The sequence below is a fragment of the Prionailurus viverrinus genome, chromosome A3 (genome assembly GCF_022837055.1).
Source record: "Prionailurus viverrinus isolate Anna chromosome A3, UM_Priviv_1.0, whole genome shotgun sequence".
NCBI lineage: Eukaryota > Metazoa > Chordata > Mammalia > Carnivora > Felidae > Prionailurus > Prionailurus viverrinus.
Genome location: NC_062563.1, coordinates 69,934,006 through 69,961,013, shown reverse-complemented (window position 1 = coordinate 69,961,013; position 27,008 = coordinate 69,934,006). Strand labels below are relative to the sequence as shown.

At 35.3% G+C, this 27,008-nt stretch overlaps 1 protein-coding gene across 19 annotated transcripts in view; it reads left to right on the top strand.

Annotated features, from left to right (window-relative positions):
* The window catches only part of NRXN1 (neurexin 1), a 1,136,768-nt gene that overhangs the window by 499,037 nt on the left and 610,723 nt on the right, over positions 1 to 27,008 (top strand). For 12 of the 19 annotated variants that reach the window (XM_047854343.1, XM_047854340.1, XM_047854342.1 and 9 more), the window contains 3 exons: positions 8,629 to 9,012; positions 15,495 to 15,698; positions 18,262 to 18,288. In XM_047854343.1, coding sequence (XP_047710299.1) covers positions 8,629 to 9,012; positions 15,495 to 15,698; positions 18,262 to 18,288 — 615 coding nt within the window. The remainder of the gene's footprint in view (positions 1 to 8,628; positions 9,013 to 15,494; positions 15,699 to 18,261; positions 18,289 to 27,008) is intronic. The other 7 variants (XM_047854354.1, XM_047854351.1, XM_047854348.1 and 4 more) reach the window with 1 other exon arrangement.

Sequence of the window (27,008 nt, the reverse complement as noted above, 5' to 3'; positions counted from 1 at the left end):
CTCCTTCCATCACCCACATAGTCTGTGACCAGTGACATGGGACCTAGTGGGCTGAGCCATGAATGGCATTTTCAGATGCTGCACTCGACTGGCAAAGGAGGAACCATACAAAGTGCAGGCATGATTTCCTGGATCAGGGTGTATGATTTGAGTGCTGCAGAAAGGGAATATCCTCAATGGGTAGCTTAACTAATTAACAGAGCAAAAACCCCTAAGTAGCTGAGTTAATGAATCTGATTGAAGAGGCTCATTACTCTGCAAACTTTGTAGGACTTAGAACTGAACATTTCCTTACCAGCCCCTCTTCCCTTTCTAGAGTTCCCCTTTCTCTCTCTTTTGCTCCCAAATTGAACATAAAATAACTGTGTCCAGGTAGTTAGCTAAAGTGTGCATTGTGCTAAAATTAGACGGAGGTTAATGACTGTTTTCTTGGGGCATGAATATTGTTTGAATTTGTGTTAAGCTCTTTGGCTCAGTCAAGGGTATCCTCTCAAGCATTTTTATAGCAAACTGCCAGTTTTTTTTTTTCAAACCATCATTTCACATTGAAATCAAAGAGAAAACTCATTATTATTGTCAAATTCTGCTTGTATACAGCAGAGTACAGCAGATTGTATCAGTGGTTATTCATGGGTAAGCCTACATTTAACAGCTAAGAAACCATTGATATTTGAATTGAAGTCATAGAGTTCCAGTTTAAGAACTAGAAATTACAGTGGGAAAGGCACAAGGCTCTCTCCAGAGCACATAATTAGAGGTTTATAGTAATCACTGTTTGATGTGAACAGCACTTTCTAGCTATCTATTACCAGCACTGATTTCTGTGTGCACCATTCATGAATCACCACACTTAAACATTTCTACTTGAACAACCATTAGACGATTTCTCTGTTTAGGTCTTGATTTAAATTTGCTCTTTGACTATAAACATTCCTCCCATACCTCTACCTAGTAGCTTGTTGCAAACACTGAAATAGTTTTAAGCAATTTTATAATATTTTTTTTCTATAAATGTCTATAAGGCACTACACATCAGTGGTAAAACTGAAGCACTTTATCAATAATATATTAATTATTCGACGATCCTGATGACTAGATGGAGCCAATTTTGCATGAAATAGATTGTTTTATTAAACTGATGCTTATATTTCTTTATTTTGAACATATTTAAAAATAAGTCATAGATTTTATTTCCCCCCAAAATATTTTGAGTTTGCACAAATTCTTCCAGTCCTTGTTAACATATGCATATATATTTTACATATGACATACTTAGTTGCCATTACTATATAATAAACATAATTCTTCATTGTAAGTATGATCATAGTAGACAGGTATAATTGACCAGTTATAAAGATATTAATATTCAGGCTCCTATAACGATTAAATTTTCTGTAATAAATGAATAAACATTTGGATTGTAAATTGGCATCTCATATTGGCAGAGCTATACAGGTAGCATTCCATATCCTGTGATATTAAATATCTTGTAGACAATTACTGACTGATTATTTTATACATCAGTCCTATGGGCTTGGTAAATCCATCAAACCCAGAGAGATGGAACCTGCTGTCTCAATCTACTTAATCTCCTTTCCTGGCCCAACAGTGTAAAGGGCAGACCCTGGACTATGGTGTTAGTTGCACCGTGGGACCCTGACCACACCCAGCAGCAGTGACAATCATTGTGGGGTGTTGAGAAGAAACCTGTGGAAATTCTGCACAATAATATTGTAACTTCAATATTTTAATCATAAAATATGCTCCCAGATTGATGTTTACAGCTGTCCATCATTGTGTTGGAGAATTTTAAAAATTTGTGTGTATACATATGTTACTATGAGTGAGTATGTATGTTGGTATATGTGCATGTGCTTAACACATGGCATGTACATAACATATAAATATAAATATATGCTATTGGTGAAAATGTTCAGGCAGTTCAAAAAGTGAGTGAGAGTTTTCACATGTCACACACCCCCCTCTCTAGTTCATTCCCTCTGTCATAGGTAACCACTAAAATAATTTGATTTTGATAAATTTCCATGTATTTTTCCTTTGTATCAATATAGCTATACATACATTTACATATATAAAATAACTGTGTGTGTGTATATATATATATATATACACACACACAGTGTATATATATATATATATACACACAAGACCATTCTTCATCAATTATCAGGTAACTTAAAAAGCCTACTGAAAACTTTTTCTGAGCCATTATTCATAGTGACAATATGTATCCTAGTTTGAACATATCAGTGTGTACTTAGTCCTTCTTTTGTTGATGAACATTTGACTTTTTACTTTTAAAAATTTCACTGTTTCAAACTAATTTAAAAGGAAAATTTTCATGTTAGGTCTTTGTGTATATTGATCAGAATTTTTATAGGATAGATTCTAAGAACTAGAATCACTGGGCCAATTGCATTTTTAATTTTGAAAGATAATGACAGGTTATTTTGCTAATAGGCTGTTGGTTTCCACTTGTCCATAGTACACGATGTGCCCTTTTCCTCCTCATTATTTCCCCTTACAGGATATTATCAAACTTTTAAATTTTGTTCCAAGATTTATTTTTTCATATACTGGTTTAATTCTTGAAATTCCTGGCTCACAGCTGAATCCAAGTAAGCAGAAAACACATAGGAATAAGCAGAAAGCAACACTAAAATTGTATTTTTCTTTTGTTTTTAAATAAATTTATTTCAGTCCCTATTATAAACCTAACACATGATATTATGTTTTTAAAAGACACAGAAAACTGAAAGAAAACCATTCACTCATAATCCACTCAAATCCCAAACTCCCATTGATAATATTATGGTTCATTTTTTTTATCTTATTAGAATTCTATAGTTTGCATTTTGCATCATACCATGTAATTGATGTTTCCTTCTACTTTTATCACTTACTTATATCGTGCCTTGTTACTGAGTTTGAATTTGTTAATACAATATGAATTTGACAAGTAAATTTGTAAGTTTGTGGAATCTGATTCTCTTCTGCAATGAGAAAATGAAGCAGAATTACAGAAAAATAAAATTTGTATGTAACTAAAATTTATTTTAAGTAGTAATTTAAGAAAATTTTATTCAAAAAGGAACCTTTTTGACTACCAAGTCAACTCCGTTATTTTTCATGACAGCCACATTGAGGCCTGGTGAATCCAGTATGGGTCCAGCTTGCCAGCTACTTAGTTACACAAAAGCTAGAGTGTGAAAGTCGGTTTCCTCTGACCCGGCAAAACCATTCTCCATTACAGCACACTATTTCCTACCTCCCATTTCCTGGTCCCTTAAACTTTTGCAGTAATTTAGAGCATAAACCAAATTTTCTTATTTTTAATCTCCCCTTCAGTCCATTCTTCTTTTCACCCTGAAAACTAATCTTTAGGAAGTGAAATATCCAAGAAAAATTAGATGGAAAAAAAAAAGTGGAAACTAATAGGTTATAAATACCAGATGAAATTGGAAAGCTGATTTCCACTTTTATAAACTCAGAACTGTTCTCAACAGTTTTTCCCCTTTAATGTGTACTTTTGCATAAAGCATGAATTCATTAGTAATGCTTCATGAATATTCTTAAATAAATATTACTTTGTCTATTTATCACCTTTGTCTTACCCTTTACATATGCAACAAAAACAACCAGGTTAAATATTAATATAAGTTAGTGTGATTTCTATGTTAAGATTATAAAAGTCATATAAGTGTATAGAAATATATTTATTTTTTAGCTGAAATTGTATTTCTTAAGGCAAAATAACAAGGTGCTTTGGATTCTTAAATATTGAAGCATGAAACACTGATCCAAAGAAGTCCCCAAATTCCATCTACCAGTTTTAATAGTTCAAATATAGCAATGTTTACGTAAAATTTAATTTGCCAAAAACTTTAAATGTAATTATAGTGAAAGAAGGTGAAATGTATGGAATAATCAAGCTATTCCAAGAGAACACATGAATGGGTGTAATGTCTGGAAAAAGATAGAGGGATAAACCAATAATATACCTAGATTTTTATTCTCTTAAAACTTTATTTACATGTGGTCCTAACTCAGCGTTTTGAAAATTCTCCTATTCTATTGATATATACAGCTGTAGCAACTAGTCAATTGTCTCTAATTATCAATAAACAAGGTTTAAGTATTTATTTTATGTTTTCTTGGTAACCCCTTTTATAACTCAATTGTAATGAAATACACTTAGGAACCTTAATATCAAAATTTCACTATGGTCATATGTATGTGTTAAATTGGTATAAATAAATTTAGTGGTTCTGTGATGAGTCTTTCGCTTAGGTGACAATGTCCTTTGATTCATACCAATAATAAAATCTGTAAGGAATTTGGGATTCAAATCGCTTATCAGAAATGTGTATACTTCAGGACATTTGCATATGTGTGGGCTAAATGGGAGATAAATAGAAATATAATAGAAATAAAAATATTAAAAAACAAAAATATAATGTAAATATCTGAGTTTTACTCAGTAATAACGTGTAATTATTATTCAAGTACAGTTTTTAGGGGCACCTGGTGGCTCAGTCAGTTAAACGTCCAACTTCTGGTTTTGTCTCAGGTCATGATCTAATATTTCAAGAGATTGAGCCTCTGTGCTGACAGCACTAAGCCTGCTTGGTATTCTCTCTCCTCTCTCTTTCTACCCCTTGCCTGCTCACACACTCACTCACTCACTCTCTCCTTCTCTGTCTCTCTCACTGAAAATAAATAAACTTAAAAAAATAATTTAAAAAATAAATACAGTTTTTACTTTGTGAACCTTCAGAATATAAACATAATTGTTTCCATTCCCACATAAATTAAGTTCTATTCTCTTTCTTTCTTGCCATCTTTTAAACAAAGACAGTCTAAAATATAAGTGCATATGCATCGGCAAAGCCTGTAGAGAGCATAGTAGTTGATTTTTAGTCATGGTTGTCTCTATTATGTTTTTATGGAAAATATTTTAATGAATGATATCTGATATATGCATGTGTTCGGTGTAACTTCTTACCTTGAATCCAGAGCTAAATTAAAGTTCTAGCTCCTCCTGGATTGTATTTGAGTTGAGGTTAGGAATATATTCCTTTTGCTTTCCCTCTGATCTTGCATTACGTCTTCCCATGAGACCTCTAAAATGATCTCTCCAAGGGACAATGAGGCGCTATGGGGAAAGTATCCTTATCTTTTATTATACTAACTACTCAATCATTAGTTTTTGAACTGTGGGTTACAGCCTGTTAATTGGTCCTGAAATTAATTTGGTGGGTCATGTCTAGCATTTATATTAAAAAAATTATATAAGAAGAAAATCAGAGTGCCTCAGAAGTAATAGAACTATTCACCGTGTGTGTGTGTTTGCGTGTGTGCACTGGGGTGTACAAAAACCGTTGATTGATTTAGGTGTTGTGATCAGAAAACTCCAGGCTAATCACAAAATTATAGTGAATATCTTACTCTGGCTGCGACAAGCATATTTATAAAAACATATCAGAATTTTCTTACAATACTTTGTTCAAAGCAGGCACTAACACACCATAGATAAAAATAGGGAGACCCAGTCACCGTGTCCCCACGCTCAATTTCTGCGTGATTGTGTGAAATACCTATCAGCATGAAGACACCGTCACTGTGGAGACTACATAGTGTACTGAGCTGTGTGGTCTCTGTGGGGCAGATGAGAGAGTGGGTGTTATGCCAGCCACTGAATCCCTCATCTCAAGAATCCTCCAGGCACCCTCTTGGTGCAGACTTCTCACACCACCTGTAAGGGCAAGACAGCATTTCCAAGTGTTTTTATCTCCTGAGCTGAATCCATCTTGTTCCATGAATAACAAGGTATATGGGAAAATTACATATTTTTTTTTCAAACGTAGCCCACTCTTGTAAAACTTTGTCGTTATTCACTTGCTCTGTGTCTCCTAACAATTGTCTCTCAATATCATATGTTCATTTCTAAGAAGCCTTTTGAACTAATTAGAAAACAGGGAGTGGAATCCATCTCCCTTTTGTCTTAAAACACAGAAATCACCGGGCACCTAGGTGGCTCAATCTGTTAAGAGTCCAACTTCGGCTCAGGTCCTGATCTCGCAGTTCGTGAGTTCAAGCCCCGCATCGGGCTCTGTGCTGACAGCTCAGAACCTGGAGCCTGCTTCAGATTCTGTGTCTCTCTTTCTCTCTGATTCTCCCCTGCTTGCTCTCTATTTTTCTCAAAAATAAACAAACAAAAAGAAAAAAAAAAGACAGAAATCACTGTGTTCATTACATACAATTTCTTGCTTAAGAAAAAAATATATATGTATATAATATTAATGTCCACCTTTCCTTTTGTCATTAATACTCTTGCTCATCATTTTTAAATTTTTTTTTCTAAGGGTTTTCTGGGATCTGTGTGCTCTTAAATGAGTTTTCTATACACTTGCACAAATATGAACTGTAAAAGTGAACGCTTCACCCTTTTGCCTTTTTGCTGCCTCCTTAAGAAATACCTGCTATCCTCCCCCTTTGGAAGGCCAAAATAGCAATCCTTTTGAGTGTTTCTCCCCTAGGAGCTTTCTCTATTTCTTTCTGTGGAAGTCTAGAGAGACAAATGTCCTCGTAATAACTTGGCTGCCTGTGCATTCGGCGTCAGTGGCTTCTATGCCCTTCTCTCGCACAAAGACAGATCCCATTATGCTGCCTGTATTGAGAAGCGCCCCTTCTGCTGGGATTTGGAATGCTCCTGAGCACAACACGGAGGCCAGCAGCCCTGCATCCTCAGTTACATGCACGTTTCACATTCATCACAGGCCGTATTTTCACCTGGGGGTGGACCTTAGGTTTTCTGTGAAAGAACTAAAATGCATCATCCTACCTGTCCTCTACCTCTACTAGACTCTGCCTTTCTGTCCCTCCCTCTGTGCCCCATCTTCTGTCTCTTGGCCTTCTTTGTGTGCCTGCCGCCCCCCAAATTCCTGAGACTCTATGTCGGCAGCGAGCATGGCACCAGACATTTCTAATCCACTTTCTCTCTTAATACTCTACCTCTTCTGCTTTATGGTCTAGACCTGAAAAATTAAGCTAGGACAATCTGGTAACGTGTAATGGGGTGTCCTTTTCAGATATCATGTTTGTGTTTTTACAGAGATCTTTCTGGAGATAAAATATTGGTGGAATTTTGAGTAATTTGGTGGTACCTGGTGGAAATTATAATAAAAAACTGCCTTCTGTCTTTCATTTTTTTTCTTTAATGGGTTCCACAATTTTTTTCTATGATTCTCAATTAAGTCCATGCTAATGCCTACCTTTTCTTCCTATGCTTAAAACCAGCATTCCTGTATATTTGTGAACTAATTGATTTATTTTCCTCTTACATTTGGAGTGAGGGGGGACAAAACAAAACTTGTAGATTTAGATGAGTAACTAGATGGAATTAAAAATTTAAAAAAATTTTTTTAACGTTTATTTATTTTTGAGACAGAGAGAGACAGAGCATGAACGGGGGAGGGTCAGAGAGAGAGACACAGAATCGGAAACAGGCTCCAGGCTCCGAGCTGTCAGCACAGAGCCCGACACAGGGCTCGAACTCACAGACGGTGAGATCATGACCTGAGCCGAAGTCAGACACTTAACTGACAGAGCCACCCAGGCGCCCCTGGAATTAAAAATTTGTAAAAAGTAAACAGCCAGTTTGACTTGGTTCTTGTGATGAATCATGACACACATTTATGTAATGCTTATTATAAACCAGAACTTTACTAATATTATTTTATTTAACAGAGCAACCATAAGAGATATGCCAAATTATTACGCCCATATTATGGATGAGTAAACCAAGACCATAGAGTTTATCAATAGATTGATACAGCCGAGAGTGATGAAGTCGTTTTCTTTTTTAAGTTTATTTATTTATTTTTGAGAGAGACAGAGATAGCATGAGCAGGGGAGGGGTAGAGAGACAGAGACAGAGACAGAGAGAGAGAGAATCGCAAACAGGGGATCGAACTCATAAACTGTGAGATCATGACCTGAACTGAAACTGAGTTGGATGCTTAACCGACTGAGCCACCCAGGTGCCCCTAAAGTCGAGTTTTGACGTAGATGATCTGTCAGACTGTTGTGTTCAATAAAAGCAATCAAGTCAATTAAAGGTGGGGCCATACAACTTTTTTTTTTTAGTGTGCAGCTGCATACCAGCTTTGAAAATGAGCACTAACGAACGTGAATCTAACTTTATTCAAAAGAGTAATGTAGAATGTCAACTTTGTCTTTCTTTCTTTATTGACTGAACTATTGGAGAGGGATATAGAATGCTAATTACTCTTTCTTTCCTTCTTTTTTTAATTTTCCTTTTCTTCTTTTCTTAACTGTTAAAGGCTGACAAACACTCTTTTTGGCTCTACACTTTGGTTTCCATTCCTAAATTCAAATGGAATCATTTTAATTACGGTCTGCCTTATTTCTACAGATTACTGTTCACTCCCCTGGGAAGTATAAGGCACACCAGGAATAGAAACAAAAATCAGAAACATCTTTCCTCAAGGAGTGTACCCTTAGGAAGGTGAAAGAGGGAAAGGGTGATTTTTAGAACATGTTGCACCCTGTAAAGACCTGTGTGTTCTCTTGTCTCTGCAACAGGTACCATTTCTGTCAACACGCTGCGCACGCCCTATACTGCTCCTGGCGAGAGCGAGATTCTGGACCTGGATGATGAGTTGTACCTGGGGGGCTTGCCAGAAAATAAGGCTGGCCTCGTCTTCCCCACCGAGGTGTGGACTGCTCTGCTCAATTATGGCTACGTGGGCTGCATTAGAGATTTGTTCATTGATGGCCAGAGCAAAGATATCCGGCAAATGGCTGAAATTCAAAGTACTGCTGGAGTGAAGCCCTCCTGCTCAAGGGAAACAGCAAAACCGTGCCTTAGCAACCCCTGCAAAAACAATGGCATGTGCAGGGATGGGTGGAACAGATATGTCTGTGATTGTTCCGGAACAGGCTATCTTGGCAGGTCCTGCGAGAGAGGTAGGATTCTAAAAACCAAGAAGCTGACTCCCCTGAGACGAAAAGTGTATTAAATGTTGACCTCAAACCTTAAACTGACCATGGAAACGTAATGCATGCTCCGCAGAGGTAAACTGCAAGCCTAGCAGCCACCTCTGACGTATTACTGATGAGTCCTAAATGATTTTCAGAGGGCCTGATTCTGGGAAGACACAGCTTTTCAGTATGTTGCAGGAGTAAATATTTGGGTCTTTCGTATCCTCCAGAGTATGGGCCTAAGATGTAGAATCAACAACAACTGCTTTCCCTTTTGCCTAGTTTTTAAGTTCAGGAAACCAGAAAGTAAAGAAGGCATGAATTAGAGATACTTATGGCATTTAGTGCTAATATCTGTGCCAAAAACAAAAATAGCATTTGAAGCAAACTAAGTTGTAAGTTGCAGCTTCTATTAGCCCAGCTTGTTTCACTTCAGTCAACTTACTGAGTTTGAAATTTAGAAAGTAAGGTGACTTTCAATCGTCTAATTTATACCAGCATTTTCAGATAACTTCAAAGACACTTACCTTTGCCTAGGACCTAAGTGATCACAGAAGATTTATTTACCCGTGTGATAGTAACGCTTTGTGTGTCCGTTGAACTTCTGAGCAGCTGCCTCCCTTCTTCTCTAGTAGGAAGCAAAGCCACACTTTTTTTTTCTTTCCCTCTCCTATAAGAAGGAGAAGAATAGGGATTAAAAGAAGAATGAAGCGTGGGAGCTACCACTGTTCTTCTGCAGAGCAAGGGGGGAAGAGCAGAAAAAAGAACGTCCTTCCATCGACTTAAGAGTTTCAGATAAATGCTTTATCATTATACCCACTGGCAATCATTTTCAATATGGGACAGAAAAATCAATATGGAAAACTCTTGACGAGTCGTTCCATTGTCCTTTCATGCTCCAAATAACATTGCTTGTATTAGACATTTAGTCTGAAATACCTGGCCTCTGTTACTTAGACCATGCACATTTAGTCTTCCTTTTCCCCTTTAGTCCTGAAATACTTTAATTTGTTGAAGCTCATGCTTCCTAGGGAGAAAAAAATAGTGATTTCCACAGTCCAAATTTGAACAATGTGACTTCCGTTGTTTATCTTCATAAAGAGGTTCATCAGCTTCTCAGTTCTATTATTAACATTAATCAATATAAACTTAAAATAATTTAATGACCTAATAATCTTAAATTACCTACCAAATACTATCACTGTTCTGCACTATACAGTTAGATAGGTCAGTAGATAGGTAAGTATTTTAATCACATAGATTCATTCTTTCTCCTAGTACCTAAGTGCAGTTCCTGTAAATTGTCATTAGAGGTTAGCTGTTTCTCTGTAGTTTCACTTGTAAGGTGTATATTATCTGTGGATTCCCTCTTCTCATTTCCCCGTCTAATTTCAGTTTATTTGTTTCTATAGCTTGGTCTTTAAAAGCTGCCGAAAGGGGCCAATAACAACCACCAAAAAAGGCGACAAAGCTCGTAAGATCTATTACAAGTTAGACATAATGCGAGATTAGCAGAGCTGTATGATTTAAGCTGTTTTCCTTTTAATCACTCAGAGAGCTGCCAGTGACTCTGAAGCCTCCTGCTTAAGTGAAGGTGGAGAAGAGTAGAACTGAACTGTCGGTTCAGTTACAAAAGCCTTTGGTTAAATGTGCACGGTGTACCATCCTGTGGCAATACCCCGCTACTACATATGGCAGAAATAAAAATAGAAATTGTCAAGCTTCCTGAGCCAGAATGAGGGAAAGGGGATATTTATATTTTGCAATAATTAGAAGGAGGGGTGGCAAGCATATGTAGATTTGCAAATGAGAATTTAATAGCAAGCTTCATCACTGGGATGCGGCATACAGTTTTATCTGACAGGTGGCTAGAAATTTCTGTGCATTTCTTTGTCTCCACGTTGGTTGTCTGTTGAAGAGAAAATGGTCATTTTTGTATGATGTTTGTTTCTGGACTACCCGGCATATTGTTAGAAGTCTTTGTTTTTCAAAATTAATTTTCTTGCTAGCATTATGGTATCTCCTGAGCACACTGGTGATGTGGAAAGCTTGTCATGCTTAATACCACAGAATCTGGCTGCTGTCCAGTTCCCAGTTATGCCCTACTTCAGTCAACACATGATCATGTCCAACCCCTGGGGTTTCCAATTCAAAAGAAAGAACTTTGACTGTGATTCTTCTCCAGATAGACTCTGATCACATATGGCTGTTAATCACATAAGAGTTGATTGACAACATTTGAAATTTAAAATAATAATAATAATAATAATAATAATAAAGGTACTAATGAAGTCTATCTTACTCTTAGTGAGCAATAATTGATAATTTATAAAGATTATTGTTCAAAGTAATTAAAAAGTGTGTTCAAGTCCTTGGACCATGCAGCACAGGGAATGATATTGCAATCACATTACAATAGGAAATTTTCATTCTGCATTAAGTAAGCAAAGGAATTTATAAGAAAGAAAGAGTATCTGCTGACTTAGACAACGAGGAAATAGTATTTTAAGTGTATTGATCCCATAAGGGATGGTAATATAAAAATAACGTTCAATTGGACACAAATTAAATTCAGCATTTTCCCTCCCACTTTATTTTGAATAAAGCTGAGAATTTGTGGAGACTTGGCCGAACAGAAATTATTCTTGGTTATGTGTACATGTTATAATCAGAGGTCTGCTTTATACTTGTTTGTTAAAACTCTAACAGATGGAGGGACAGATGTCAGAGCAATATAATTTGGCTCCCTGTCTGATTTTCATCGTTGCGCACAATATGTGACTGCCTTTCGGCAAAACTGAGCCCAGGTGTACACTTTAGACAGCGAGAAGGAATAATACAGAAAAGCAAATTTATCAAACTTAACGACAAGGGGGAAGGAGATGCAGGAGACAAAGCTGAAACTTTTTTCTTCCCCTGTGGGAAGTATTGTATTGGAATTAGCCTTTTAAAGTCCTCGTTTGTGTTCTAAGTGGTAAAATGATTTTACTAATGTGAAAGGATGCTGCCAAATAGCATAACCTTCAAATGTCAGAATGCTGTTTACCATTTATTTGGCAACTCTAGACTCCAACCTTGTGCATTTTCCACTTCTTGTCTAATTAAACATTAACTCTAATTATGAGGACTCATTTACGTGTTCATCTGTCATTTATCAACAAGTTATTTTCACATTGAGAATTATTTAACCTGTACTCAAGTTTTATTACTTTGCTATGTTATTTCATCCCTGCAGTTTTTTTGGAGAATGTTATGGGCTAATGATCCTGATTATTGTTCTACTTCAGATTGTATTTCATACTATATTCATGATCCACTGTCAGCCATCTATATTTCTAAATAGTTTTTAATCAAATGAAGCTACATTTTATAGATTATAAATCATTTTTAAATGTGATTATTGAATAATAGAGACTGCTTTACACAGTAAATGAATAGAGGAGAAAAACTAACAACATTTTCATTCTTTTATCAATATGATACCAAAGTAAATGAGCAATTCATAATGGTTTTTAAATGTCTATTCAGGTGTTTGTACTCTATAGATATGGACGATGTTTAGCTATAGTTTAGGAAAGTAAGTAGTAAAGATCACATTTCTTTTATGATTATTCAAGAAATACTTTTTTTCCAGAGTTCACCACAACTTTATAATGATGCTTTAATTATTTTTTTTAGTAAACTACTAGTAGCTTTTTTTTTTTAGGAAGCTTCTTATCTAATAATAAAAATATGTGTTACAATATAGAAACTCTATATTTTAAAATATTTTAAAAATCCTATTAGGATCATATTTTATTTTCTCAAAATCAGGTCAGTGCCTAGCCACAGAACTTGTATTTTGATAAATGGACCTGATTCCTAGTCTGTCTTCTGTAGCACAACTATGTCCTTCAAAGTATAATTCAGCCAATATTTTGTTCACATACATTATCAAAATTAGATTCCACTTACAAGAGGCAGAGTAAATACTCAATTTCTTTAGTATTCTTAAGTTCGGGAGAGCATTTATGTAAGCTTGATATCCAAATTGAAATAAGCACTTTCATACATCTTGAGTATCAATAAGTACATCAATTAAGTACTTAGTGAGGCTCCCCTGTGTGCCTGGCCCTTTTCTGGGCACTCAGTTGCTGCTAGAACAATGTATAGGACAGCCTAACCTCTGCCTTCATGACACTTAGTTTCTAGAGGGTGAACAATATACAATATACAAACAAATAAGAAATGTTAATTTTTGAAAAAAATTGGTAAGTAGATACAGAATAACTGGAGGGGGGATCACTGAGGTGTAGAATGGACCTCTTGAAGTCACATTTGTCTCGAGACCTGAATGTTAAAGGAACCAACCATATAAAGATTTGGGATTATGCCTTCTAAGACAGAGGGATCCACAAGTGCAAGTCCTTGAATGAGAGATGAAATCCGTGTGACTGGAGTTTACTAAACGAGTAGCGCAGATGCTAAAAGCTGATGCTGTTGAGAAGGGCTGGGGCCAGATCACAGAGAACATTCTAGGTAGAAAAGGAGTATAGCTTTTGTTCCAACTGCAGTGGGAAACAATGGTAGGAGTTGGGGGACACAGTTTAAGCAATGTAGGGATATAATCTAATTTGCTTCTTTAATTAGCTTGGCTGCTGTGTATAGGAAGAAAAAGTAGAAATAAAGAAACAAATGAGAGAGCTATTCTAGTTGGTCTAGGTGGAAGATGAGAGCAGAGCCAGAGATACTTAAATGGTAAGGTAAGCGAGCAATTCAGGAAATGGTTTGGATTTAGAGCCTACAAGACTTGCAGACTCTCACATAGATTGGGCATGGCAGAGAGATTAAGAGAGAAATCAGAACAGCTAAATTCTGAGCAATGAGATTATGCTATTTACTGACACAGAGAACATTGGTGAAGCATCTTGGGGAATTGGTTCATTTGGGGGGTGCCTATAGTATTCAGACTGGAAATATTAAGTGAGCAATGGATGAAGGGGCTCAGAAGTCAGGGCTGGTAATAAATCTTAGGGGGAATTGGCCAAGATCTCTGAAGTGAAGGAGTAGGTAGAAGAGAAGAGCACCAAGGAGGGAGACCTGGAACCTTCCATATTTTATCAGTTCTGGATGTGCATTCAGTCTCATGATGACAACTAATGACTAAAGTCCATCTGAAGCAATATTTGACTCTCCTGACTTTTTGAAAGGCAAACTTGCAAAACTACAACTCCAGAATATACTCTTGATTAACAAACACAACCGTATCAGTAAAGCTAATTGTTGTGCCCTGTAAATAGGCGAAATAATGAGAATTTCCTAGTTCATTTTAATTCGAGGTAGCTTTTCTTTTATTAAACGGTATTCTGTGGTATCAAAACCAATGAGAAGCAGAATTACTCATTCTTGTTTTGCAATCTTCCACCACCATATGGTGTTTAACATTAAAGGATACTGACCATTTCTTAAAGCAGTCAATTTGTGATCAACAGTTTCTGCTGTGCTCTTCTTTATGTGTTTAATACAGTAGTAAGCACCTTCTGTCTTAAAGCAATCCACTTTAGTTTGGTAGCACACACCCATGCAAGCTCTGCAGACCCACCCCATGCTTACTCAATATCACCAAAGTACATAGTTATTGACTTTTGGTGATAGCTTAACATTTTCAGAACACCAGGGTAGTGCTTACAAATGATGTTGTCAGTTACCCCTCACTTGTAAAGAAACCTTAAAATGAATTTTCAGTTTGTGTGTTTGTAAAACTTAATTGCCTTGTTAAACATAGCAACTCAGAAGAAGCATCGCCTGTTGTTTGGACATGCTATTTTTTCCTCTTTTTTTGAATATCGCTTTTGGTAAAAGGTTGACCTTATTCCTATACTTAAGTCATTTCTTTTTCTTTCTTCTTCTTCTTCTTCTTCTTCTTCTTCTTCTTATCACATTCAGGCAGAGATTATGAAAGAAGGTAATAGTAACTCCTTTTAGAATCTTGGACTTTTTGGGTAGGCGAGGGCCTTAGAGACCCTCTCATTTGGCTGATGAAAGATTTGGAGCTAAGACAAATTTCATAGAACAAGTCAGTGGCCTAGCTGTATACAAACATTTATTAAATAATTGCTAGTGCTTCAAACCAGTCTTACGCTGCGGCTATGCACAAAAGAATGTGATCTCTACCCTTGAGAAGGGAAACACATACATACACTTTGACAATCCCAAATGACTCCTGCTACAGATAGAAAGTGCTATGGAAACAAAAAGGGAAATGCAGTCATCCCTGTGTCTGTACACTAGCAGATTCTTCACAGAAGTTGTCTTTACTGTGACTTTTCTTTGGGGCTTAAAAAAAAAAAAAAAGCTCATTTCTGAGGATGAGTTGAGTTTGTAGTGTTGTGTTCTATCTGGAAGCCATTGTGGGTCACACTTTTCCTTCTCAAAGTGTAAATGCACGAAACTGACCAAGAACTTTTATATTCATTTCTCTTCCATAGAGGCAACGGTTCTGAGCTACGATGGGAGTATGTTTATGAAAATCCAGCTCCCGGTGGTGATGCACACAGAGGCTGAAGATGTGTCCTTACGGTTCCGATCACAGCGTGCATACGGCATTCTCATGGCAACCACTTCTAGAGATTCAGCAGACACCCTCCGCCTGGAGCTGGATGCAGGGCGTGTGAAACTGACGGTCAATCTAGGTAACAACTTGCCTTCCCCCATAAAACTAATACTATTCACTTTTTGTTCAGTTTTGCCTGCAAACATTTATCAAGTAGCCTGTTTTGCCATGGAAAGTTATAACACTTAATGGTCTCATGTTCATCATTTAAGTTAATTTAGGTTTTGGGGGCATCTTTTTATTATTTTCATTTTGTTTAACATAATTTACCATTTTGTTATTTCTACCACTGAGGGTTCTTAAAAGGGAAGCCATATGTGTCAAAGAGGTTAATTGAAAATATAAATTATTAGGCTTGAAGAAGCCTCAATTTCGATTGTTATGTTTACTTACAGTCCGATTTGCTATAGACCCCATCCCCTTTCAGATAAATAAAAATCCGCCTACTTTTACTTAGATAACATATTTACAAAATATCAAATTTCTACTTTGTGATCAACAAGTTGCTTTGACTCTACCCTCTGGGCTTCTCCTTTGAATAGTGACCTTTGTGGTACCCCATCTTTTCTGTTTGGAAATACTGTGTGGTGATATTTTGCTATCAAACAGCAATCCACAACCCTTCAATGCCCAAAGTCTGCGGCCCGTAGCAAACAGCCATGAGAACACTAAAAACACAGACTCTTCTACAGAGAAATAATGCTTTCCTGCTTAATTGTAGCATTAGGGAAGAGTTACTACAGTAAAACCTCAATAAGCTGTATGAAATACGGGGGAAGGCTAGGCTGAATTAAGAAAGAGTCTGAATTGTAGACTTAAAAAATTTACACAGTTTTGTTTTCAATTACATTGAAAAACACAAATTAATAGCTAGAAAGGCTTAGTAAGGAAAGGTTTTACTAGGCTGATTTTAACGGGTGGATAAGAGTTATCCATAATTAGGATGTTGTTTCATGCAAGTTGTGCAGTCAGCATACAGTGAAGTACTGGAGATCAGTTTTCTTCCTGAACTTGGTCGTTTACAACTTGTTTCTTTAATTTTTCTCAGGCAATCTCTGTTCTTACCAAAGAATTATAAATATTCTGCCCAATAAGTTGCATTATCATCATTAACTCCAGAAGGAGTACAAATTAATGAGGTTTTACTGTAATTCCCGGAAGTGCTAAACATGCACAATAATACATAAATGGAGAAAGAAAAATAAAATTTGAAACCTAGATTTACAAAGAGAGTAGTAAAATGTGATGAGCGTAAGGCATTTGTGGAAACCCTACCTACATTTTCAAATTGTGCTGGGCAGAATGGTAGCTCATAAAATATAAAATTATTTCAGTGATAGCTTATTACATACAATTACATTCAATGAATATTAGTTAAATTAAGTTAAATTAAAAGGGTGTTTTTTAAAGACCACTGAAGAACACACTGCACTCTCATTTACTGTTCTGTTAGAGTTCCCTCTAGTGGCAATGATAGGTTATTACAACAAATCAAAAGAAATCGCCTAATAGCAAGCAGTAAAGGGGCTGCTAGCCAAAGTGGAAACACTTATGGGTATTTTCCAACAGCAAAGCATTCTGTGGAAAGAGTTGTGTAGGTGCTGGTCCTTGGCTGTTTGCAACCACTTTTCTGATGCGGTTGACGACACATGACAAACTCAGCTATATGGAAACAGAATCTAGGTTTCTTTATTTTTCATGTTTCCCCAAAGGCATTAAATACTACAACAAAACCCAGCAAATATTTATCTATACATAAAATAAACATAAGACATCCCACGCAGTCCTTTAAAGATAACCCTTATAATTACAGTCTGTGTTATTCACATCAGCTGTTCTGCTCTTAGAGAATCTGCTTTTGTATAAGAAGAAAGTATAAGAAAAGGAAAATCAATAGTAATGTTAACCATGACACTTATTACATAAAGATAACATTGTTAGCTACTAAGAGAAGCATAGGCTTGTGTGCTCTGAAGAATGACACTACTCCTTAGCCCCTGGAGGTTTCTAAAGGAAAACACAGTTGTTTCTTTCTCCTTCGATTAATAAAAGGCATGGAATCCAACCAACATCTGGCTGTTTACCTTTTTTTGCCTAAGCAAATAACAACAACAACAACAACAACAACACATTAGAGTGAAGTGAGAATAATTCAACTTGCTCTCCATTTTGACTACCACAATTCTCAAGAGTTCTGTTGGCCTTTGTGGGATATTACTCTTTGAAGGTCCAAGATGTCTGAGCCTAGCTGAGCTTGCACTGCACCCCATTGTGACGGAGCACTTTTTAATTATGCTGAAAACAAGAATATGTTCTTTCACAGATGGGGAGAAAGTTGCAGCCAGTCTAAGCCAAGCATCTTTGACAGTTAACAACTCTTTATTTCACTTAGATTTGTCACCATGTAGCTTTGTTTGAATTGGCCATTAAAAAAAAAAAAAAAGACCTTCTATCATTGTTTCCAATGTGAAGTTTTATAACAATGAATCTGGGTTCTAGAAGTATGTAAAGAATAAATGATATAGAGTGGCCATATTTGCATGTGTCTGTCCCCGGAAGGGTGGACTGTGATTTTATTGGATGTCTGCAGCTATTACCTTGAAGGATAAATTTTCATTTTTCATCTATTCTTCCCCATCTAGATTGTATCAGGATTAACTGTAATTCCAGTAAGTGCCTATTCAAAATTTTTAAAATGTTATTCCTCCATTATGATGTAAGCTAGTCCAGAAAAAAATGAGAGCAAGAGAAAGACGCTTATAAAACTCATGAATCCACTTTTGAAGTATACCAGTCCATCATCTGGGGTGTAAAAATTCATTTTGAAATCTGTCCAGCTGAAGACTTTCCTGTTGTAGTTCCTACCTGTAAGTGGGAAAAGAAGTGACAATATCTTGTAACAGAAGGTGAACAAACCTCTATAGGCCTTTGAATAAGGCAAGTAACATTTGTATTTTGCCTGATCTTGGACTCCAGTAGCTCTCTTCATGACCGAATTAGGAAAATAAAAAATACTCTGGGCCATATTTCCTTCACTTTCTGTTTTTACCTCTTAACTCAAAATACAGAAAAAAACATTGAATTCCTTTTGAGAGTTACTATTAAACCCTTTTAAATTCAATCAAAGGTTTACTTAGAAAAATGTATTTTTCAAAGTTATATATATATATATGTATATGTAAAGAAAATTACTTGCCTAAGAGTTTTCTTGTTTATTAAGAGTATTTACATGATGAATTTTTACATCCTCATCACATATCTGCAAAAATAATCAAAATCCTTCAAATCTGTGATATGCATGCCAAATGATGAGTCAGAAAAGATGCATGGACTGAGTTTTATTTGACTATGGACCGGATAACCTGAAAGGATATAAGGACTGTGATTTTATTTTGAGTTGTAGTATTGCCTTAAGAGTAAATTTATTTTATTTCTTTACATAAATGTTCAGATTTTTTCCTTTCCAGGTTTTGCTACCACATTAAGGAATCTCCTCCAATGATACCCAAGTTGTTAGCTATTTCAACAAAACAGTTCTAACAAGATTCTAATCTCTCATTGTTGTAGTCCCTAAAAACATTTTCTATATCTTTGGAAAATGCTGAATGTGAGTTAATGAAGTCTACTCCCAAAACCATTGACTGTGTTTGCAAACAGCAATGTCATCCTCTGAGGAACAAAATGGTGGTCTTAAACTTACAAAATGAGCTTTATCTCATGAGAGATACATACTACTTTGAACACCATGTTTCTTACGTCTCAGATTTGTCTTCAAATATTTTAATATTCATTTTAAAGTAAAATAAATGTGAATCTTTCCTATCATAGCAATAAAAAGGTAACTGAATCATGACTTATGAGAAATTACATTGATAAACTATCACACAAGCCATGAACTATCATCTCAAACAGAACAGTTCCTGAAACAATCTCTCAAAGCTCTCATACAAGTGGGATTTTTTAAGTGTGCATCATGTCCTCTCAAACCCCATCCCCCACTTCCTGGGAAGGAACACAGATTTTGCGAGTATAACCCCATGGTCCAGTCTGCTTTCAGTTCTTGGGCACTGATGCAGACAAAGCAGCAATCACAAAATATTTTTCCAAAGTCAGATTGTGCCTCAGTGGAGTTATAGATGTTCTTGATACTTGCTGAGTCTTAGAAAATAATGTGAGGAAAATATTCCTTTCTAGACTCCTGTTTTATGTACTCTTGTTTATTTATATTAAGCATACAATAAAGCATGAATTTTTAAATTTATAAAATGGAGCTCTGTGAACTCTAGTATTTGGATTTCTAGTATGGGAATTAACCAAATCAAATGTAATTCCTTGTTTTCTAGCTCTGCAAATTGTTTTTGTTTTTGTTTTTGAAAAATATAGTTGTAGTCTAATCACCCTTGTTAGACACTTCTCTTCATTTGGCTTGTATTATGAGATTCTAATATTAAGCTTAGTCTTTTTTTTCCCCCTCTGGATATTCCACAGAATAATACCTTTGAGGACAAAGGTTTTTGCTGGTTAGTGAGATTTTTCCCTTTTTAAGGAGTATGCCTTACATATACATTATTTGAAATAAATGAATGATTGTGAGCTTTCACTGCACACCTCGGACAGGACTGCAAATGCCTTAACTTGACAGCAGTCACTGGAAAGAACATTCCATGAGCAGGTAACATTTAATTTTCTTTTGCCTTTGTTTTACTTGGGGAATAGTGGGCAGATGTGGCAAGAACCCCAAGTTCCATCAAGAATTCATGTTATTACTCAACTTTAGGAGAGGGAGGAATTTGCATATCAAATAATGCAAATCTAACACACAGTGATTAAATAAGCAGAGATTTCCACCTGGAGTGCATTTCCTACCCAGTAAAAATATAAATTAAAATATCTGTATCTCAGTATAACTTGTAGTTTGAGAGATTGATTTATTACACTTATCCCCTGTGAGCTCTAAGTTTGTCCGAAACCGAGATGAATGTACATTTATTAAATCACAGCCATCTGCCACCACCGTCTCTAAAAATTATATCATACTTAGAATATTAACTATATATGAAATTAATATGACATACCTCACGTGATATCTTTTAAGAAAATTTCTGCAGCAAATATGCAAACTATAACACAAAAGATTATCTTACGTTGAGAATTAATATTAAACTCCAAATTATTAAGGTTGGATGGAAACCTTTTCAAACTTCTCTACACTTCCTCAGAATTGCTCTGCTGTTTCTTTTGGTCACTCCGTCCTTCTTCATCCCTGCCCCCCAGTTTAGAGCAGATGTTGCTTGATAAGGGAAAGAAGAGCTAGCTGCTTGTATTCAGAGCTGTGGGACTATAAGAGATGGCAAATGAGTTTCTTTCTCAACCACTTCTGTATCAGTAGTTTAGATGCAGCAATAGAAACTTCAGTGGACAGGCCAGGGTACCGCCTTTTGTTCAGGTCCCTTGGGGAAAGGGCAGCTTTGAATTCCAGAGTCTATCTCTGTCAGATTCTTTGTTTCCACCATTTTCACCCTCATAGGAAAAGCTGTCAAGAATTTTTAAATGGAAAGAGAGCCCGTTTTCATTTAAAAATCAAAAGCTTATTTTCATGTGTGGAGAGGGTACTTTTTTTTAAAAAAAAGAACTGTCTCTATGAATAGTGGTCATATCAGTGTCAAAATATATGCTTTGATCTTTCAGATTACAAATGAAATGTCACTGCACACAATCCCAAACCAATCCCAGATCTCTGACAGCCATTAGCTTATATCATTGCTAAAATATATTTGTCGTGTGCAATTGGAATTAAATTAAGGTCAGTCTGTGTAGATTCATGGCCTGGAAGGTGAGCACAGAAGTGTATTATCTATCACTCTCCATTCTCCTGTATCCAGGATAGAAATAAAGGAAGAGTCAGAATACTCTTGCCTTTCAGTCAACTGCAGTATTGAGAGCAACAGTCTGCCATCATAAAATAATCATGTATGGAAGTTGCTTAAGGAACCACCATCCTTTAATGCATATCATTTCTTCTCTGGACAGTACTTCAAAAATGTAGATGAGACTTTAAAGTCACATTCTTCTAAAACATGAAGGGGAAAGAAAAGTATTTGGATTAATTTTAAAAAAGATATGTTCTAGATTATTTTACAAAAAATAATTATTGTAGAAAAATACACTAGTACAAACTAATCATTAAGAAATTATTACCAAGAAAATCCAAATCAGACTGAATAGTCCTTTCTGACTGACACATGAATTATTTGCTTGAAAAGGTGTGCTTGACAGTCTCTTCTTTAGTTTCATATTAATGGATTTAATACGTCTTTTAAAAACTATGAGGATTATAAAGGAAATTTTCTAATCCTTGGGAAATTATCTAAAATGCATTATTAGTAGGATCCATACAGGCCATCATTCTTATTATGTATTTTTTCTTGTTTGCCAAAGTACATAGCCTAAAATCTTGGTTAACTCTGGGATGGAGTTACCAAGATAATCTCACTCTTGAAGTTGGTGTCCAATAGTTCCCTATAATACTTCCAAACTCATTAGGCTATGTGTTTCTCTATATTTTTTTCTGAAAATTGGGCCTTTGTAGTGATATACTGCATCTTTAAACTGTCCCAAATTTTATACTTACTCTCTTATCTTAGTAACCTTAAAAATAATTAGTGCTGTAATCTTTAAAATATTTCATTGAAAATTTGAAAACAACACTTGTTCCTATCAACTCTAGGTGAATCCTAATTGTCACGTAAATAAATAAATATATAGTGGATGCAGGGAGACTCTTGTGTTTTTGTTTTTGTTAGTTTTCTTTCTTTCTTTTATTTATTTTTTGTTTACTTGTTTTTATCTTTTCAAATCAATGATGTAATGACAGAAGGTCCTTCTTGCCCACAGAAGGCATGGGACCACCTCTACATCCATATAAAACATTGATTTTAATATAAACTCGTGATCTCTGATGTCTGTTTTGCTTGTTTGCATTATTTTGGTTTCTTTGTGCCTTGTTTATGTGTCTCTTCTCCTGCCCACTTGATGTCTCTTCCTACCAAGATTTACTCTTCTTCTCCATTACCAACATTGTTTCTCCTGTTCTGTTTCTTCTTGTTTTCTTACAAAAATAAAAATTCTCTGGGTTGAAAAAATATTTTAGTAGGCCGGCCTTCCAACTATTTTTGGCTTCTCACAGAAAATGGTTTATCTAATGCAAAGACAACAAAATTACAGATGACATTAATGTGGACAAAGTGTCAGGGGTTAAAGTTCAATTCCTTTTATTTGCAGTTTGGTGTCTAAAGTATTCCTGAGGGAAAGAGAATGTGAGGCCGAGTACTTAACCTCACTTTGCACTCGGATAGAGTGAAGAAACACTCTGAATAGTGTTATTGGAAAATGTACTGTGATGGATGTCTGGAGTGGATAATAAGATCTTTGTATTATCATTTTATTACCAGAATGAAAAGATCAACTGGATATTAGTTATCACCCATTTTTTTTATGGGTAAAAATGGAAAGCAATAAAAGAATGCAAAATGTCAACCAGTGGCACTTAAGCTATATTAGATTGCTTTGATCAGGCTGCCATTTGGCAAGCTACTTAAAAAGATAAGAGGAAATTTCTGGGGGCTGGCTCTTGTTAATACAAAATGAATGTTCAGTTCAGAGCAGCTGCCTGGTGCCTAAAGAGCAGACAACTGAGAAAGGGAATCATGTGCCTCAGTCCCCACACAATAGTTGCCTGATTGGTAGAGTTGTGTGAGTCCTTGCTTCTCGTCACTGGTGCACCATCCGCCTAGGACAGGAGCTGCTCAAGGAATAAAGGGAGATGATTATATAAATACAGAACTCAAGAGTTTTTTGCTTTTTTGTTTTTTAGTTATTGTTATTAGTTATTTTTGGTTTGTTTTTTTTTAACTGAAAGTAGATATGAAGGAAAAGAAAATAAAAGACAATTTTTATATGATTGTTTTAGGCAAAACTCTAGCATTAGATTTCTGATTAAAAAAACAAATAGCCAAAATAGGCAAAGGGAATTGGCACATGATAATGAGTCTTTAGAATAATATCAGAATTGGAATGAAATTTAAAGGTACGCCCAGTTGGATTATCCACATTTTACATTTATGAGAATTATAAACAAGAGTATAGTTTTTCCTTGCACATTTAAATGGCTACATAGATTTGACAAATCTTAGTGTGAGCGTCTGATTAGTAGAAGATTTGGGTCCATTTTTGTGAACAATTAGTCTGTTCATTGCTTTTGTACAAATACAAAATGCTGCAGTGTTTTAAATGTGTGCAGGTTAAGAATTCCTCTTGAAATCAACTCAATTATTAATTGATTGGCTGAAGCATTTTCTGATTCTGCTGTGAAAGGCTGTATTCAAAGTGATGCAGAATTTCTGATTAGTGTGGACCGAATTCATCAAATTCTCTTTCATGGTTTAAAGTTGGCATTATCACAATGGCCTAGGTAGATATTCTCAGAAAGGCCTAGGAAGTTTCAGAAGAAACATTCAAACTTGATATTCCCTTGGTTTCTGCGAAAAGAAATTTTTCTTATATGCAACCAAATATCACCAAATGACCACAGCCTGTCATTCAGATGTTTTTGTTTGTCGTGTTATTAGAAAAATTTGGTTTCTGAATATCCACCACTTCCTTCACAGTTTTGAGTGTCTGTTTTCTTTTCCATTTATTTATTTATGTCTTTCTTTCTTTCTTTCTTTCTTTCTTTCTTTTTTTAAATTTACATCCAAGTTAGTTAGCACATGGTGCAACAATGATTTCAGGAGTAGATTCCTTAATGCCCCATACCCATTGGGCCCATCCCCCCTTCCCACAACCCCTCCTGTAACCCTCAGTTTGTTCTCCATATTTATGAGTCTCTTCTGTTTTGTCCCCCTCCCTGTTTTTATATTATTTTTGTTTCTCTTCCCTTATGTTCATCTGTTTTGTCTCTTAAAGAACTCATATGATTGAAGTCATAAGATTTTTGTCTTTCTCTGACTGACTCATTTCACTTAGCATAATACCCTCCAGTTCCATCCACATAGTTGCAAATGGCAAGATTTCATTCTTTTTGATTGCCGAGTAATACTTCATTGTATATATATATGTATACCACATCTTCTTTATCCATTCATCCATCGATGGACATTTGGGCTCTTTCCATACTTTGGCTATTGTTGATAGTGCTGCTATAAACATTGGGGTTCATGTACCCCTTCGAAACAGCATCCCTGTGTCCCTTGGATAAATACCTAGTAGTGCAATTGCTGGGTCGTAGGGTAGTTTTATTTTTAATTTTTTGAGGAAACTCCATACTGTTTTCCAGAGTGGTTGCACCAGTTTGCATTCCCATATGTATTTCTTTTGGTAGGGATGTAACATTCCCATATTTATCATTGACCCAGAAAATCAAGGATAGAAATTTAAATCAGATATCTCTTGTCATTAATAAGACTTTTATTAATTTTTTGCACTTAGTTTATCTCATTGTGAGATAGATGATTAGAATTTCTTTCATTTTAAAGAAAACAATAATAATTTTCTGTATTTGGAGAATTTGGTCTTTTTACTTATATGCCCTGATTTAGGTATCATAGAGAACTAACTCCTAAAATATCAAAAAAAACTGAAATGAACTCAGTGACTTCTATTTAAAACAATCTGCAGTTTTTAGGACAGCCTTAATGTTCAAGGATGATCTAAAGTGCCATGCCACCACACTCATTTTACTAGTGTGCACAAATATAGATTAGAAAATTTTGTACAAGTTTGGTATTCCTGATTTTTTTCAAAAGAAAGCCACTAATAATTTATATCCTATCAATTGATTATCTATCAGAGAATATGAAAACATATCTTATGATCATGGATTTCAGTCCCTCATATAGTCCCTAGAGAGAAATTAGGTATCTGCTACCTGCTCAAATAGATGTATAATTTAAAAGATGAGGACTTTGTCTACCTAACTATGGGTCAGATATGTATGATTAATATGAGCATTCCAACTTAGCTTCCATTTATAGGATTATACACATTCTTAAACTCCATGGTTTATGATGCAGAATATGAATGTTTTTTAAATCTTGGAAAACTTAGATTGATAGTTTTAAAAAGTTTTAGTCTTGAAAAATAGGTGTTTTGTTATTTGTTTAATTATTTATATATATTTTACTATCTTATGGAATTGGCAGTGTTTCCTGAGAAAATAGTTTGGCTATATGAAAATGTTTGCATAATTTAAAAATGCTGATTGTTTTTTTTTAATTGAGACAAATTTCAAAAATAAAATGTAAAGATTTCATAGCCTAAGTTTCAAAGACATGCTAGGGTTCACATTTAGTAAGTTGGTTTCCCTAAAGATTATGGTATACTATGTAAAGACTCAGTGAAACATAAAATATAAAATTTAGCAATTTGCATTGATGTCTATAAACTCAATAATTTGCTTTCAAACTAGAGTTTTAGAATATTTTAACAGCAAAACTCATGAATTTACTTCCCTCTAACTCAGAAGTTATAATTATTCAAATACCTTTTATATTGAATTACATCACTATGTACAAAAAAATTGTTAAGCCAAATGGAAACTGTTACCAGGAAAAGTGTTTTTTTTTTCTAATCCACTTAAGAGAATATACTTCCTAAAAAATTGAAAAAGAATTAAAAGCTAATTTTTTTTAAGTTGAGTATAATTGACACACAATGTTACATTAGTTTCAAGTGTACAATATAGTGGTCCAACAATTTTGTACATTATGCTCTACTTACCACAAGTAAGCTACGGTCTGTCACCATACAAGGCTATTTATTACAACCTCATTGACTGTGTTCTTTATGCTGTGACTTTTATTCCTATAACTTTCTCGATCCAAACTGGAAACCTGTTTCTCCCACTTCACCATTTTGCCCATCCCCAACCCCCACCTTCTAAATTTTTTAAATGGCAACCCCTCCCTCCCCTCTGGAAAGCATGACTTTGTTTTCTGTATTTATAGGTCTAATTCTGCTTTTTTGTTTGTTTGTTTATTTATTTGTGTGTATGTGTGTATTTCACATATAAGTGAGATCATATGGTATTTGTTTTTCTCTGTCTCACTGATTTCATTTAGCATAACACCTTGTTTAGGTCCATCCATGTTGTCACAAATGGCTGATCTCATCCTTTTTTATTGCTGCATAATATTCCATTATATATATGTATATGTATAATGGAATATTATGTATATGTGTAATACACACATACACACACACACACACACACACACACCACATCATCTTTGTCTATTCATCTCTGGATGGACACTTGAGTTGCTTCCATGATCTTAGTTACTGTAAATAATGCTGCCTTGAATGTGGGGGTGCATATATCTTTTCAAGTGAG